Source organism: Festucalex cinctus, chromosome 3 (genome assembly GCF_051991245.1).
Source record: "Festucalex cinctus isolate MCC-2025b chromosome 3, RoL_Fcin_1.0, whole genome shotgun sequence".
Lineage (NCBI taxonomy): Eukaryota > Metazoa > Chordata > Actinopteri > Syngnathiformes > Syngnathidae > Festucalex > Festucalex cinctus.
In genome coordinates, this window is record NC_135413.1 from 23,544,051 (window position 1) to 23,559,803 (window position 15,753).

Genomic DNA, 15,753 nt, shown 5'->3' on the forward strand with positions numbered 1-15,753 from the left:
GGATTACATTTTAAAAAAGAAAAGAAAAAAAAGACCTGATATTTGGAGTAATAATCAGTTTGTTTTTAAATGATCTTATTTGCTGGTGCATAGGTAATGATGCCCTGCAATTAATCCCCCCCCCCAAAAAAAGTACAGTACTTCATACACACAGTATAATCATCACATGGAGGCTCTTATTTTTGTCTCTGACCAGTTTAATTGATTTAGTATTATGTGTACAGTGCACCTCGTTAGTCAGATTACACAATCAGTGGCTCATTTTAAAAATGTAATTAATAAAATAAACCATTACATTTTAAGATACCCAAGAATGTTCTCCCCTCGTTTTCCCAGGATACATGACACGGACAATTTCCACAGGGTGTACATTTGTGCTTTTTTTGTAAACTGTTCACATTCCATATTCCGCTTGTGTAAAAACGTATTTGACGTAACAGTGCACCTCATTTTACTGTCAAAAAAATGCTGTAGTCATTTAGGGATTATAGTGCTACCTAGTGGCCAAATCTAAAAGTATTGTGTGCAACATCTCAAATAAGCAAATTTCACAATTTGTGTAAATAAAACAGTAACAGTTGTAGGCATGGAGAAAGTGGTGTTCAGGCCCACACAAGTTGCAGGTTATTGGTGGTAAAGGTGGTGGGTTGGGTTGTGAGGCTTTTCCCACGTGAATGAAAATGTGTGAAAAACCTTTGGGGGGGGATCAGAGACCTAAAATGCACTTTTAAAATCAGAGCAACAATAAAAATATATTACTTTCTCTCCTTTTGTCACCTTTTTGAATATAAATATATATTTAAATGTAATAAAGCCGTACATGCAGAAATCACCGATTCAAATGTTTGTAACAGAGTGCCTTAAATAAAGAGTAAATACAACAGTAAGAAGAGAAGGTCGTTTTGACATGACATAGCGGCAGTAAATTACATCAAAACTGATTAAAAACCAATTGGACAGCATATGAGGGAGAGAAAAAAGGACGGAGCTGCTTAACAGAGTAGCGCAACTCGCAAAATGTTCCACAACGTAAGAGGCAGCATCATTTCAAAAAGGCACTTTCCTGATGCACAACTTTTCCAGTCACGTCACCCCAAATCACAAACACGCACAAAACAAAGAGTGGCAGCGCTTCCAACATTCTTCATCGTCCTCATCCCGGCCGGGCATTGTGTTTGGCAGAATCACTCCGGAAGGGCGGCGGCGGCCGTCTCCACTTTGCCGTGCGCCTCCTGGTCAATTCTGCACATACAAACACGTGATTATCATGGCAACACAGCCATTTCTTCACAGTTGTGTTTTGACACTATGCCAAATCAAAACAAATGCTATTTCTAACTGTGTTTTGTGTACATTAGTTGTGTGAAACCAACTTATTCTAGTTTTGAAAAGAGGTGAAAAATTGTTTGTTTACCACATTTTAATCATTAAGTACTTCTTTCAAGACTGTTTTATGTTTTAGACATGTTAGCTTCTTAAAAACTTGACTTGACACTAAATGTACTTTTACTCCTCACTCAAGACTATTAACACTTGTATGACAGTTAATTTTATGATGGTGACATTTCTTCCCATCCATTAAAAAAATGGAGGTTGACCAGCATCCAACATGAATGTAACTCAATAGGGCTACTGCTTATAATGCTACAAATTCATCTTATTAATTTATGATTGTGTTGTATTTTTAGTATTTAAAGAAGCAGGCAGCCACCTCATCACATTAGACAAGTGTTCTTGCAAAGTAATAACATGCAATTGTGCAATTCAAAATCATTTTACCAACAGCAGAGCCAAGCACTTCAAGTTCATTTTTCTTTGTTTTGAATATGGAAAACTGGTGTTAGCTGCTTAATATCTATTTTTGGTTGATTGTGGCTTTTTATTGTTATTACTTTAAGGGGGAAGTCAACCTTAAACATTTCTTGACAATAATGTTATATGTCACCTCATGAGTCTAAACATGACATTCTGATTAATATTACATTTGTGGAATATGGGCTATGCAGCAAAATCCAACACTTTTTATCCATCTCAGGGGGCAGCCATTTTGCCAATTACTGTCGACTGAAGATGACATCACAGTTGCTCAAGACCCAGACGACCAATTGCAGCCTACCGTTTTTTTGAGGCGGAGCTGTGATTGGTTGTTACCTGAGTAACACTGATGTCATCGTTAGTCGACAGCAAGTGGCAAATTGGCCGCCTTCTGGCATTGATAAAAACTGCTAAATTTTTCTGCTTAACTCGTTATTCCACTAACACAATAGTAACCAAAATACCATATTTAGATAAGTGGGGCTGCATAGAGCACATTATTGTCAAGACATTTTTGTGGGGTTGACTTCTCCTTTAATAGTTCTCCCCTCCCCTTCATGTTCAAACAGACATTCGATTCATAAAAGATGTTTTCAACAGCGGTGCACAACATTATCGGATTAAAAGTGTGCGTCCGTGATCTGCTGCAGTGCTCAAACATCCCTGCCGAACAAAATCAAAATGAAAAACCAAAGCAAATGTGTAGCCACGGCTTGAAAATGTGCAGATGAAATCACTGTGCGCAAATAAGGAGGAAAGGCTTGTGACAGTTAGCTTTGCGGTGAGTCATGCAAACAAGCTGTGAGGGCTCGACTCAGTGAGTTGAGTGGCGGAGGAGGGGGTGAACCATGTGAGCGCGCCGTTATCGTGCAACCGCGCAACCACGGTGACCATGTCCAGCTACTTCCTGCTGACTCCACCCAATTCCACGAGGCCAAAAAGGTTGAACTTACCAAATATCAAAAAAGTCCCATTGTAAACCTTTTTCAAAGAAAACAAAAACACAGGAACTTCTTGGTAGCTGCATAGAGATGATTTGAGTCATTTTTTTAAAAAAAATAATGCTCCAGAAAGAACGCATTTGATGTGAATTTGTTGAATGTGCTTGAATGGACAAACAGTGGTGGGATTACAAATGTTATTGGTGTCGGGTACAAGTGAAAATAACTCAATCCAAAGCAACAACATTAGGGAGGGGGGGGCAGGGTGTTCGGGTATCTATACAGGGCAACTTATCTTGGTTAGTTTTGTGAAATGCAACCAAGCCCTAGATGAAAAATACATGATACCTTTTACGGCTTTTCCTATTTTTTTCCTCGTCAAACCTTAAGAGGGGGAAGGGAAACGGAGTTTCAGGAGGGGGAAAAAAACAGCCAATAAACAACAATTATACATCCAAATGAGTAATTATGTTTTATAAAGACTACCACAAATATACAGGTTTTGCTTCAGGTTGAGTTAAGGTGGGCCAATTAATCAATTTTAGGTATACACAAATACACAGATGTTTTGTTTTTGTTTTGTACGAGTACAAGTACTTACTATTGAGTACTTCCCAACACCGAGTACTGATACTTGATTATGCCATTCATTTAGCAATGGTACTGAAAATATGTTTAATTTTAAAGATCATGACAGAAAAACAAAACATTAACTTTTTTTTTAACATGGCTTGAGTTTCAATAACTCTGCATTACTGGCATTTTATTTTTCCGGATGATTAATTTTCATATTTTTTATTTGTGCAGCTTCCATCATTCAATGTACCACTTACTGCTTACACCAACAACATTTATTTATTTAAAAAAAAAAAAAAAGTGAGAGCTCAGCTCAATTCCCGCTCAACTCAAACTTATTTTTAATTGTACTATTTATTATTACCGGAAATTTAACTGTAATTCATTAACCAAATATTTAAAACATGAAAAGTAAAAATGTTTACCAATTTTAAATGATATATTTTAAAATGTATTATAAATTCATTAATATTAAAGAGTAGGGGTGTGAATTGCCTAGTACCTGACGATTCGATTCGTATCACGATTCACAGGTCACGATTCGATTCGATACCGATTAATCCCGATACGAATTTATAAGTCGATTGTTGCGATTTTTTTTTCATTCAAATTTAGAAAATACTAATCAGTAAGCTTGTAGAGTGTAAGATTTATATGAAAATGTATTATTTATTTATCTGAAATTTCAGTCTTATAGAGGTTGTAATCTGTTTCATGTTTGAACAGCATTAAAATAAAATATTAAGGCTTAATGTTCCGTTCATATAACATTCTTGTGAATCCTAAAAAAAAAAAAAAAAAAAAAATAAAAAAAAAAAAAAAAAAAAAAAAAAAAAAGATTCTGCCGATTATTGAATCGATTCGAGAATCGCGCGATGTAGTATCGCGATATATCGCCGAATCGATTTTTTTTAAACACCCCTATTAAAGAGATACAATTATAAGTAAATAAAGACTGTGTGCCCTGCGATTGGCTAGCAACCAGTTCAGGGTGCACCCCGCCTAATGCCCGAAGCCGGCTGGGATAGGCTCCAGCACCCCCGCGACCCTTGTGATGAGTAAGCGGTTATTAAGAAAATGGATGGAATAAAGACAACTAAATGAATATAATTGAATATTTTAGGGAAAACAGCTAAATAAAGCCATTACTATTTCAGGATTCTTGAACATGTAAATATTTGGTGGTCCATATTATTAAAAAAATAAATAAAAAAAAAATAAAAAATTGTGAGGCAAGGATCAAACGCTGCTAAGTTTCCTAAAACAGTTTAAGTTTAAATGAGAGTTTCAAATGCACTACTTAGTGGTTGTGTGTTATGTAGTTGTTCTTAAAAAAACAAAACACTTAAACACGCTTGTATAGGTGGTTCTTGTGTAATTACAATCACCTGATCCACTTAGGCTTAAAGCATAACATTTGCCCGAAAGGCAACCACTCAACCACAATGATATCGACTCACTAATTTTGTTATATAAATGTCGACAATTTTGCCGGCATTACGGCTGTAAAAGCATTTGATTTTCACGGTGGGTCAAACTACATCATGGTTCCTCATCAGAAGACAAGAAAACAGTGTACTGCTTGTTTAAAACACGGGAGGTTATGTGTGTCAGAGGTGAGGATCCGAGTACTCACAGTTTGATACACTCCGGAATGGACACGTACTCCATCGGGACCAACTCAGCGAGGTCGGCCAGGCTGAACACATACTTGATTTTTTGACTAAATTTGGAGCTGTCAAAATAAGAAACGTGTTAAAAAATATGTATCAATAAGGTGCGCTCTCTTCTAAACATTTCCTGTTACCTGATAAAAGGTTTTGTGAGTGCCAGCACGGTGCGAATGAACCAGGAGGGATGGACGATTATTAAAGATTTTAAATTCTTCCTTAACCTGCAACACAGAAATGGAGAAGAAAATAATACACTAATGACTTTTTTTTTCTTTTTTTTTTTTAAAACCACAGTGTTACTTACCTTCTATCAATCTGCTGGTAACATTTCCGAAGCCAGCCGACAGTTGGCATCTTTTTCCGCGAGGTTGCCCCGTTAAGATACACAATCATATAGTTCTCCGCCACCAAAAGCTCCAGCGTGCCAATGACATACCTGTGAGGGTTTCATTAACATTAATGAAAATGTTCACTTGGGAACCAGACAAAACACTCACTTGAATAAATTGTCCATGATGTATCTGTAATTTGGTTGACTGCTCTCAGGCATGAAACACACAGCAAACACAATTATGGCATTCAAGCCATCTCCATAGTAACCTGAAGAGAAAAATACATCCATTATTAGGAATGTCGATTATAATCAAATGCATAGTGAATACATTCAATCCATATTGGAGGTGGTTGAGGTTTTTTTTTGGTGTTTTGCTTCATCCACTGTTATTGGACAGACCACTCATTTCTAGGGGTGGAAACTTCTGGGTACCTGACGATATGATACAAGGCTCACGATAACGATTAAATCACGATACGATGATACCGCGATTATCGATATACTGGTCGGATAATAAATCCACGATAAAACTACTCAAGACATAAACTGATGTTTTTCAATGAGAAAATTGTTTCTTTTTGTACTATCAATGAAACACAATATTAAAACTGGTGTCTGCTTCACAGTGAGTACTTTAGTGTATTTTTAGTTAGTAAATTATTAGTTTATTTTTATTAACAAACACAAACGTCTTCTTAACCGAGACCATTTTCTGTGAACAAATTAGTGTCTTTCTTAAACACTATTGTCATGCAACATGTCAGTTACATAGTTATTTCATTTTATAAACTGTGACAATTGTTTTGTGTAACATTGCAAAAATAAATAAATACAATCAAACAGTTGAAACATAAAATATGTTTCAAAATGTTAAAATTGAAGATATAATACACATTTTTCATAGAAACGCATGCAAAACTGAGTCAGTTGCTGGACAGATGTCTTAAATAAGTAAAAGTGAGCTCATGAGTCTTCTTCACCTGAACACTTCCGTACATTTCCCCACCACTCTTATGAGGCACTCCCCCTAGTGGCCTGCCAAGTAATTGCTCAATATGTAACGGACAATGGCGCCATTATAGTGGCTGTATATTGGCTACAAATATCGTGATACTTGTGTTGGCGTATCAATCTATTGGGAGACAAAGTATCACGATTTATCGCAATATCGATGTATCGTCACACTCCTACTCATTTGTATTGGTCATGAGCAGTTTTTGGGATGTGACCTACACACTGACCTCCGTGGCTTATAACCCGTTTGTAAGGTTCAATGGCAGTCATGTCCACTCTGTGTTCCTGGTCTCCGATGCGAAACACCCTCCAGCGCCGGCCCTCGTCCCTCTCCTCCGAGGCAGAGAACTGGTGGACCGACTCCACGCCTTTTTCTAGCAGCTCTGTAGTTTTGGGTTTGGGGAGATCATCTGAGAGAAAAGTATGTGACATATAAGGCCGTTGTTGTGCATTTGGTAACCCTGGTTGGAAAAAAAAATCACGTGAACATTTGTTGATCATTAAGACTGATCAGTGTGGATCAGATCAACATGCTGCATCTGAATTACAAAATAAATCTCACCTGTTTTATTTTATTTTATTTTTTTTTAACGATAGAGAGTGGATGATCTTTGCAAGTCACAGTGTAACAGAAATGAAGGTGGGAAAAGGAAAGAATCATTCCCCCATCGCTTGAGGACCAACCATGGTGATTATTTTCAACTTTTCATGGATTAAGGATCAAGATTATCAGCCTCATTTTTATGTTCTGCTCCACTTACGCTTTATTAATACGTCAGTAAACTTTAGCAATTTGCACAGGAAATTTTCATTAAAATACTCTTTCTATGATGAACTATTTAGATTCACAAGTTTGGATGTCACTTAGAAATGCCAATTTTTGTATTAGTTTTTGCCACACTAACACTAACAATGTCTAGACTGCATTTAAGTACATTTCTAAACATTTGAACAGTAGTGTGTATTAACATGTAAAAGATCCCTGAAGTAAATGGACATCACAGAGTTTACCGGTATGTGTGATCTACAATAATGTTTTATTTAAATGACTGTTGTTGAAAAATCATGCTGTTGTATACCTCACACATTTATAGACTGAATTAAGATAAGCCTTGTCATGCATTTTCACTTCATATTTTATGATTAAATGTATCTTGTTTGCAAAAATAATGCATGCATTAAATGGATTTCTTAAAATGTGCTCAAATTTCAACAAAGGCAAATAAGTCATGCACATTTTTTTTTTTTTTTTTTAGAATGAAACACCTTATGAGAAGTGACGACATAACATAATCTGGACAACAAGGATTGATTGAGCATAAATTGGGGGCGTCCGGGGACTGTCCAAGGAACCTTACCACGAGCGAGAGAGAGAAACCTGTTGCTGGCCTGCAGCCTGTTTCCAGGCAGGCAATGGAAACAATCCTTCCACGTGAAAAAGCGGAAGGCAGCAGTGTGGAAAGACAAAAACAACACAGCATATTTTAACACCGATTTAGACAGCTCCCTACCAACGCAAACCTGCGGAACCAATCAAGACACAATACATCATATTAACATAAGAGAATGGGACACACCTTTTAACATTTGAGGGTTTGTCTAGATTTTTTTTCAGTCCTCGTGTGCATTGTCCAAAACAAGGGGTGCTTGCTATGTCAGACGTTGACCATCATCAGCAACCCCCTTTGTAGGATGGACCAACTCCATATTTTCGAACATTTTCACTAACAACTGTGTCCCAACACTTTTGTCCATATAGTGTATTACCAGATGAGAGAACCATAAAAACAATAAGCACTCTTGTGTGATGAAGTGCATGTCAAGCACAACAATTCATTGACAAATTGCATCACTGCAGTTTTTTTTTTAAAAGTGCTTTAACACACACAAACCTGACAAAGGTGATTGAGCGGCACATTTGAAATAGTAAAGTTGTATTGTCAAAGGCGTTTACCTTCCCAATCAAACTCGTTGCTGTTGTCGGAAGGCGTGTCCATGTCGTCCAAGTCCAGCTCCGTGCTTTCATCCAACTCATCAGAAAGAATGGAACCTTCACTGCGGTCGAGAGTGAGGCTGATATCCGGAGCCGCGAGCTTCTTCTTCTCCTTTTTACCGTGGTTGACGACATAGCCTGTATTACAGACGGAGAATAATAAGCAAGGTGAATAAGTGTTTATCACAGTAACAGTTTTTGAGAGAGAGAGAGAGAAAAAAAAATCTAAAGTTCATCCAAAGTTCATCAAGATTAAGGAATATAACACTTTGACGGGTTCACATTTCTTTTTCTTTGTGTCAATGTCCACACCCATAACTGAGAACATACACTCAACAGTGACACAATTAGGTACCTCTGCAAAATCTATTAAGATCCAATACAATCTTACATTGACAAAAATAAAGTAAATTTATTTAAAAATTGAGCACCACTACCTTTGTAAACAAGCATGTCTTATAATCTCTTAGTGCAGGTAAACGTAGTGTCCTTCATTCCTGTTTATCCACTACGTTGTACGCAACAAAAGTTTTTGATTACCAGGATCTCCCTCTTCAGAGGCTCCAGCAAACAACTCCTCTTCAAGCTCCTCCTCCTCCTCCTCCTCCTCCTCCTCCTCCTCCTCCTCAGGTAGAGGCCTAATGGGCAGAAATTAATCAGGTAAGTATTTTTCGGCTTGCCGAGCTGTAAAGCTTCTTCCTCTCGTCTCATTCCCTCCGACAATGAAAGTGCTGTTGTATTCATTTTCTACCGTGGAAAGTCCTCATCCTGCCACTCTTCCTTAAGCTCGACTCCCTCCATCCTTAATCGGGCCTCTGTCGTGGCGACTGATTCCTGGCGCTCCAGGCTGGGAAAGAAAACAAACACTTTGCTCACCACAATGTCACTGTTGAATGACAAATATGTTTGATTGGATACAAGAAGAGTTCAGGAAGTCATCAGTCCTACATGGATACAAAACACGGTCATCTTAAACTATGACTGACTTGTACAGGCCGCTGTGGTTCGTGGAACGAACACTGAAGATTTGCAACGCTGTACTCATTTGGTTCCTCTGACACTTAAAAGTCCTGACAAACTTAAAACATTTGAAGCACATTAATACTTACACCTTAAAAAGGTGATGTTCAATCACTAGCTGAACACTAGCCAGATGATCCCTAAATTGTTCTCTAAAACAGGAATCCATTTTGTATGGGATACATCAAGTACATTTGCAAAGCTCTAAAAAAATGACAAAAGACTTTGTGTGAGTTTCTTATTTTGAGGGAAGTAGAGATGAGCTAATTATTGCCAACAAACATTGGCTGCACATACGGTTGTGTGTTTCTAGTGCAGTGTTGAGCAAAAATTATTTGTCTTGTTGGTTCTCTTATTGGAGATTTTGGCCTTTGATGTATGCCCCATGATATAATGTAAGATAAAATCAGGAACTGTAAGGCCACAAGCCGCCACATTTAATAATTACTAAATGTAGAAGTTGTTACATGTTTACCATTCAGTTTGGACAAATTATTTATTAAACAAGAGAAGTAGCCAAATAGAAGTGGCATTTCAGCCAACAAAATCCTTTAAAAGAACAACGAAGCAAGGATTTAACCACTGAGGCAGTATTTTCAGATTTACAAGTTGCTACAGTATATGTTGGATTTACATTACGTAAACAGAGTACATTCGCTATCTCAATTAAGTTGAAAGCACTTTTCTTTGCCCGATAAGTGTCAGACACAGCTATGACAGTATCCCACTTTTCTGGCTTCTATATAAAAAGGCACAGGTGGATAAATGCTGCCTCCACTGTTGGGCTCTGATGCAACAATTCTGCAGGATCTCCGTGTAAAAGAGGCTTACCTTAGTTGTTTCGCCAGTGTACTATACAGTTGTACAGCAGACACCTGTGCTATATTTAGCATAACAATATTTCAAAATATGGAGGAACAATGTGGCAGCCTTGATGGGATTTGGCTGCAGATAGCTTGGAGATGATTTCCCATTCTACAGTGAATTAAAAAATAAAAAATGAAACTAGTGGAGGGTCTTTATAAGAAGGGCCCAGATTAAGCCATTGTGATTTGGCCTCAAAACACAAACCTAGTCAATTTGAACAATTATAATAAAGGTTTACATGAAATATTGTCGTTCCCTAATCTTTGCACTAGTATTGGCCAGATGCCGCCTGTCCAATCATGCACAATCATTAAGTCTCTCCAACTGTTACTATTTACTACTTGCCACCTAATCAGATCACTGGCTTCTTGAAAAGCTTGCATGCGGGTGTTTAAGGCTTAGTTCTCTGAACCACAAAGTTCCTTTCGCTAATGCTGATCATCTGTATGTTTGCTGTACAGTGCTGCCTTTGATGCAATAATCACATACATGACTGTTATTTACCAACCCTGACACACAAGCATGCTGAGCATTTGGTAATTGACAATACTGAGAGTATTCAGCTTAGCTTGTAGCGCTTATCTATGTGCCTAAATTCCCCACATAACATATAACCTAGAGGTAAAAGTTGTACAGGAATCCACACTGGAAAATGAGATAAAAAAAAAAAAAAAGAATCATTAGAGGGCTGGTTGTGATTATGTAACATTGCTGATGTTTGGTTCAACACAGATTGCTCAGTACATGTTTGGACTAGCTGTACAAATAAAAATATAAATCCAAACTGGAGTGTCATTCTACCTGTCTGTACCACTGCCATTTAAACTGTTTGGGGCATAAAGGAAAAACTACAGTTGAGTAATCACCACAGTGCACAATGACAATTACTGCAGCCAAGGTATGTGTAATTAATTTACCACCTGTCAAACAACATTTTAATCCAAAACATAATGACATAAACACTTCACTGCAGGCACATGATCAAGCATATGTGTGCAATCTGATGATATCGAGCAATTTGAATTTTTTTTTTTTCCTCCCCAAAATGTTCAGCCCTAGTGGGTATTACATTCTATGAATGGGCTGATCGAACAGAATGTACCAGTGTACTTGCAAAACCAGAAACCATTTAAACAGATCTTGTAGTTGTCGTCACAAGATTACCTTGTGAAGTGTACACACCACAACATACCTTCCACTGGGTCTAACTGGAGAACATGGCTGAGGAAGAGTCACCGGGACACCAGGGTCCTGTTCATTGTCCGGGGTCGTCCTTTCCTCTGGACTGCTGCTTGTTTTGGTTAAACTCTCTTCAAGTGCCTCTTCGCCATTTTCCACCGTGGACGTCGTGCTGTGTTGGAGCTCGTCCAGCTCCTCCTCGTCCACTTCTCCCGACACCCCAGAAGACGATGGACTGGACGTGTGCCTGTTACTGTCGTGAGTCCGCCTGGGTGTGCCTAAATCTGGGCGACTATTGTTCAAGTTTGTCTCACTCACACCCTTCAGCGTCGCCTCGCTTTCGATCACATCTGAAGCCATAACGTCCGCCTGCCAAACCTGGTGCTATGATGAGTTAAGAAACACCGGTCTGTTGTGTAATCCCTCTCAAGCAGACACCCAAAATATGACAACTCCTTCAGAAGTTTGGGTGTATAGCGTGTTAGCTTTAGCACGCGGAGCAGCTCGCTTCGTTGTCGGTGACAACAAGCTACTTACAGACTCACTACATATCGTCTTATATTAACAGTGTCCAATGTCGCTTCGGGTGCAGGAAAAGTTCCCCGGATCTCTAATTGTGCCACCGAAAGAGTTCATGGAAGGAGTTCTAGTTTTGCTCGGGCTACAACGCGCAGTGAGCCCACTTGTCGGTTTCCTTCCTTCCTTCCTTCCCCTCCGAGTCCAAGCCACCAAGCGTACATAACTGACGTAAGTAATGACGCTATGTCGACGTTATGTCGTAAACTGCCCCCGATAAATAAATGGCAACCGCACAGTCGCCTGCAGCATTTATGTGGAGTTTACCACAGTGCCACGTCAGATAAATTACATTTGTTACGTTTAGTTTACAACATACCATTATCCCGTGTTTTGCCAACCCGAATGATTGATAAAGTGGTACCAAAGTCATTTTATTGCTACATCTGACAATGCAGCGCTAGTTGTTCCGAGCTCACTTTAAATGTATTTTTAGAATGACACACCTGCATTTTGTTATGTTGCCATTTACTATCACACTAACTGTCAGTTACACTCGCTGTCAAGCCCGACTCTTTACATCTTTCTTTTTTTAATTTGCTAACTCGTAACCATGATGAGCAACATGTTAGCAAACTTTACCCAGTTTGCTAACATTGCTAATAGTGAGCTAGCCGCAGAGCATTGTTTCTCCCTTTCCAACCGCGAGAATGGCTACAAGCTGCAGCTACAGGCTTTGGCTTTACAGGTTGGTATCAACACTCTCAACTGTCAGTTATTACACAGTCAACAAAACCACGATACTGAATGGTTTAGTGAGCCTGTACTTTTCCAAAGATGCAATCGACAAAAGTGATAAATTTTAAGTGACTTACCAAATACCTCATACTTAAGAATATTAATATGTAATACTGTAAATACTGTAAATAAACTGTTAGACGTTTCCTCTGACGGCTTTGAATAAAATATCTAATCATTTACAGGTTAAGTTTGAACTCACAGTGATTGTTACATTTTAATACTAGATGTGGATTTTAAATAACCGCTGATTAGTTATAGACATGTCCCCAGGTGGGTTTGGATCAGATTTTTGTTTCTGGGTCAGTGGCTAACTTCTTCCTCTAGGTGGAGGCAAATACACACTTAAACGCCGAAGTCTTACCTTGGATTGGAATTTAAGCAGAACCAATGTAACATAATATCAAACTTTTTTTCCCCCCCTTCTGTGGTCTGATTTGTCAGTCACATTGTTTCAATTGATTTCTTTTAAAAATATTATCCCACCGGATCTCTTGGTTAGAAAGAGATATCTCTTACATATTGCAGATTCCAGGTTAATTCCTTCTGCGTGTGCACAGGATCATCCGGTGTAATTTCTAATTAGCACGTTGCTATTTACTCTGTTGGATCATTAGGCCTCATCACAAAAGGATAATCCAGTCAAATTTAGAGTTTATGCTTCTCATCCGCTGTGGTGCTGATTGCTAATGAATCGTGGCACAATTACCTTACAAATGAAGACAAATGTTTCCACTTTATCCAGGATAAATCGTCTCGCCAGGCTGTAGCCATGACGCATGTAACACTCAATATATCATTTGCTCATAGATACTCGGATGGTATTTTAGCATGCCGTTGTCTTATTTTTTCATAATCAGTCAATATGATGGTTACCGGCTTTCCTCAACCATGTTTATTCAACTACAAAGAGTAACATGCCTTTGTTTTTTGTACAAATGATTCTTTCTAATAATGATAAAATAATAATACAAAATAATAGTATATTTAAAAAAATGGCTTAGTTTATTATTTTTGATATGTGTGTTTTGTTATGTGATGCTATTGTAGAAGTGAGAAAAAAATAGAAAGAGAATTTGCTTAGACAATAGGAAAATGTCTGGTTGCCCAAGAATACGTAATAATGCAATACAAATAATAATTTGAGGGATGCTCGATACCACTTTTATTTTCGACTGATACCAGTACAAGTACTCAACTCTTGAGTAGTCTCAGATACCATTACTAAGTACAGATACCACTAGTACTTTTGATACATAAAATTTCCCCCAAAACACAACAGATAATTTCAAACAAAGACCTATATAGCAATTTTCCTTAAAATTGCATGAAATTCATGGCATTTTTTTTTTTTTAAATCCTTATAATTTCTAGTTCCTGACAGTAAAACATCACCAGTATTAATACCTTGAAATAAGGTCTGGTATTGGCCTGATACTGATATTATATCAGTACTTGCCCATCCCTAATAATGACAATACATTTTCTGTATTTTTTCCTTTTGAAATGTCACAGTCATATGTGATTGTTGCTGTATTTTCACATCCCTTATACTTAACTCTCTTATTCATCTACAGAGTGTACCTTGTATCTTTTGATTAAGGAATCTCTTTGGGCCGATTTTGCTCCAGAATGCTGTGGACTGCCTACTGCAGTAATTTCTCTTTGGCTTCAGTAAACTTCAGCTTTACAGATATCATGTCAAAGAAAAGATAATTTCACCCACCCAGTGCACCATCTGAGAGATGTCTATTGGAGGTGCTGCATTTATTTTTTTTCAAGTGAATGATGCATTCACTTATGAATTAGGGCATGGCGTCTATTAGAGGGAGGCCACTATTTGAGGAAATATATTAAGTCCCGTAAAATAATAATAATAAATGATTGCAAGCTAGAATCCTATTTTAATACTGCTTCTGTCTTTATAAATTACATATGCAATTAATTACTAGAGAGCAGCTTTTTCCTGCATGTGTGACTCCACTTAGGTGTGCCAGTTGGTTTGAATAATAAAGTAAAGCAGTCAGGTGCAGGATGTGACTAGTTCCCCTTTTTTTTTTTTTAAATAATGCAAGAACTCCAGAGCTGTACGCAAATGCTGCAGCACTAAATGCAAGAACTCCAGAGCTGTACGCAAATGCTGCAGCACTACCTCCCCCTTCCTTTCATGTTGAAAAGAGGAAGCAAAGCCAGGATCTGAGGTGGACGGCGTAACCAAAGCAGTCATTAGGAAGATTCTCCAACCAATTTCCATAAACGCGGTAGCGGGAAGTATTTAGGCAACTCGAAGTATATCACTAATGAGAAAAGACAAAAAGGATTCATGTGCATGTTTTATGTGATCTTTTTTATGGGTGATGAATAATTATTTATGATTGTAGAGGCCTAAAAAGGAGACAAGACGATAGCTGAGTGGGGGGAGTGGTAAAAAATTTAAAGGCAAAGTTAAATGAATATTTTAAGAAAAATGAAATATTTAAAGGAAACAAATGAGCAAAACATTTAAAACAGCATGATAAATAGAAGCAAGTGCCATTAAAACCGCGCTCCTGATTTATGCTTCAGTAGCCGTGAGGACTGGGATGATTGTATTTCAGAATGCCAGTCAAACCAAGACAGTCTGTAACCGAGGGCTGACCTCGTAGCTACGAAATATTAGCCTTTGATTCAGTGTCACGTGTGCCGGTTGCAACAAGGTACACGTGTTTTATTGACCTCCCGAGGGCTGAGGGTTAGGGTCGGTGGGAAAAAAAGAACGCATGATGACATAAATTGCAAACACGGCCGCTGTTTGTTTCTCAAGAGACATGCCGCATTAGGATGTTTCACAACATCAGTGCACTTGGTGAATTTCACCTCCCGTCACACGAAATTAAGAAACAAATATATGTGCTTTACTGCTTTGTGTGCACGCACAATCATTTGTTTTCCAAATGTGAAAATAATTAAATCAGCAAACAAATAATTAATCAAGTCAATGAGAACAATTATCTCAAATATGCCTCTGAGACTCCATCTGCATGCTGA

At 38.0% G+C, this 15,753-nt stretch overlaps 2 protein-coding genes across 7 annotated transcripts in view; one reads left to right on the forward strand and one right to left on the reverse strand.

The window, feature by feature from the left end:
- Window positions 1-176: 176 nt before the first annotated feature.
- bnip2 (BCL2 interacting protein 2) lies at window positions 177-12,659 on the reverse strand. 5 transcript variants are annotated; one of them, XM_077516867.1, is made up of 13 exons: window positions 11,426-11,575; window positions 9,098-9,193; window positions 8,887-8,984; window positions 8,308-8,484; window positions 7,712-7,778; window positions 6,581-6,763; window positions 5,503-5,605; window positions 5,310-5,441; window positions 5,140-5,226; window positions 4,969-5,067; window positions 3,105-3,140; window positions 2,769-2,836; window positions 177-1,242 (listed from the first exon to the last, which is right to left on the reverse strand). In XM_077516867.1, the coding sequence occupies exons 2-13, from the start codon at window positions 9,111-9,113 to the stop codon at window positions 1,154-1,156; spliced, it is 1,155 nt and encodes a 384-aa protein (XP_077372993.1). In that variant the 5' UTR covers window positions 9,114-9,193; window positions 11,426-11,575; the 3' UTR covers window positions 177-1,153. The 5 variants fall into 5 exon arrangements, with proteins under 5 accessions (XP_077372993.1, XP_077372989.1, XP_077372991.1 ...); XM_077516863.1 differs by lacking the exon at window positions 7,712-7,778 and having other exon boundaries at window positions 11,426-12,659; XM_077516865.1 differs by lacking the exon at window positions 7,712-7,778 and having other exon boundaries at window positions 2,769-2,796; window positions 11,426-12,655.
- Window positions 11,937-15,753, forward strand: part of LOC144016139 (uncharacterized) — a 79,904-nt gene continuing 76,087 nt past the window's right edge. For both annotated transcript variants that reach the window (XR_013282850.1, XM_077516870.1), the window contains exon 1: window positions 11,937-12,676. Coding sequence is in view for 1 of the 2 variants with exons in the window: in XM_077516870.1 (XP_077372996.1) it covers window positions 12,542-12,676 (135 nt within the window). In the remaining variant the exon portion in view is untranslated. The remainder of the gene's footprint in view (window positions 12,677-15,753) is intronic.

What these genes read in the sequence shown, in the direction of transcription:
- bnip2 (XM_077516863.1), bottom strand. Translation starts at nt 11,772, where the DNA reads ATGGCTTCAGATGTGATCGAAAGCGAGGCGACGCTGAAGGGTGTGAGT. An exon ending in CTCTGAAGAGGGAGATCCTG is followed by an intron (nt 8,485 to 8,886) that starts GTAATCAAAAAC and finishes TCTGTAATACAG; the next exon opens with GCTATGTCGTCAACCACGGT. An exon ending in ACGGGTTATAAGCCACGGAG is followed by an intron (nt 5,606 to 6,580) that starts GTCAGTGTGTAG and finishes TTTTCTCTTCAG; the next exon opens with GTTACTATGGAGATGGCTTG.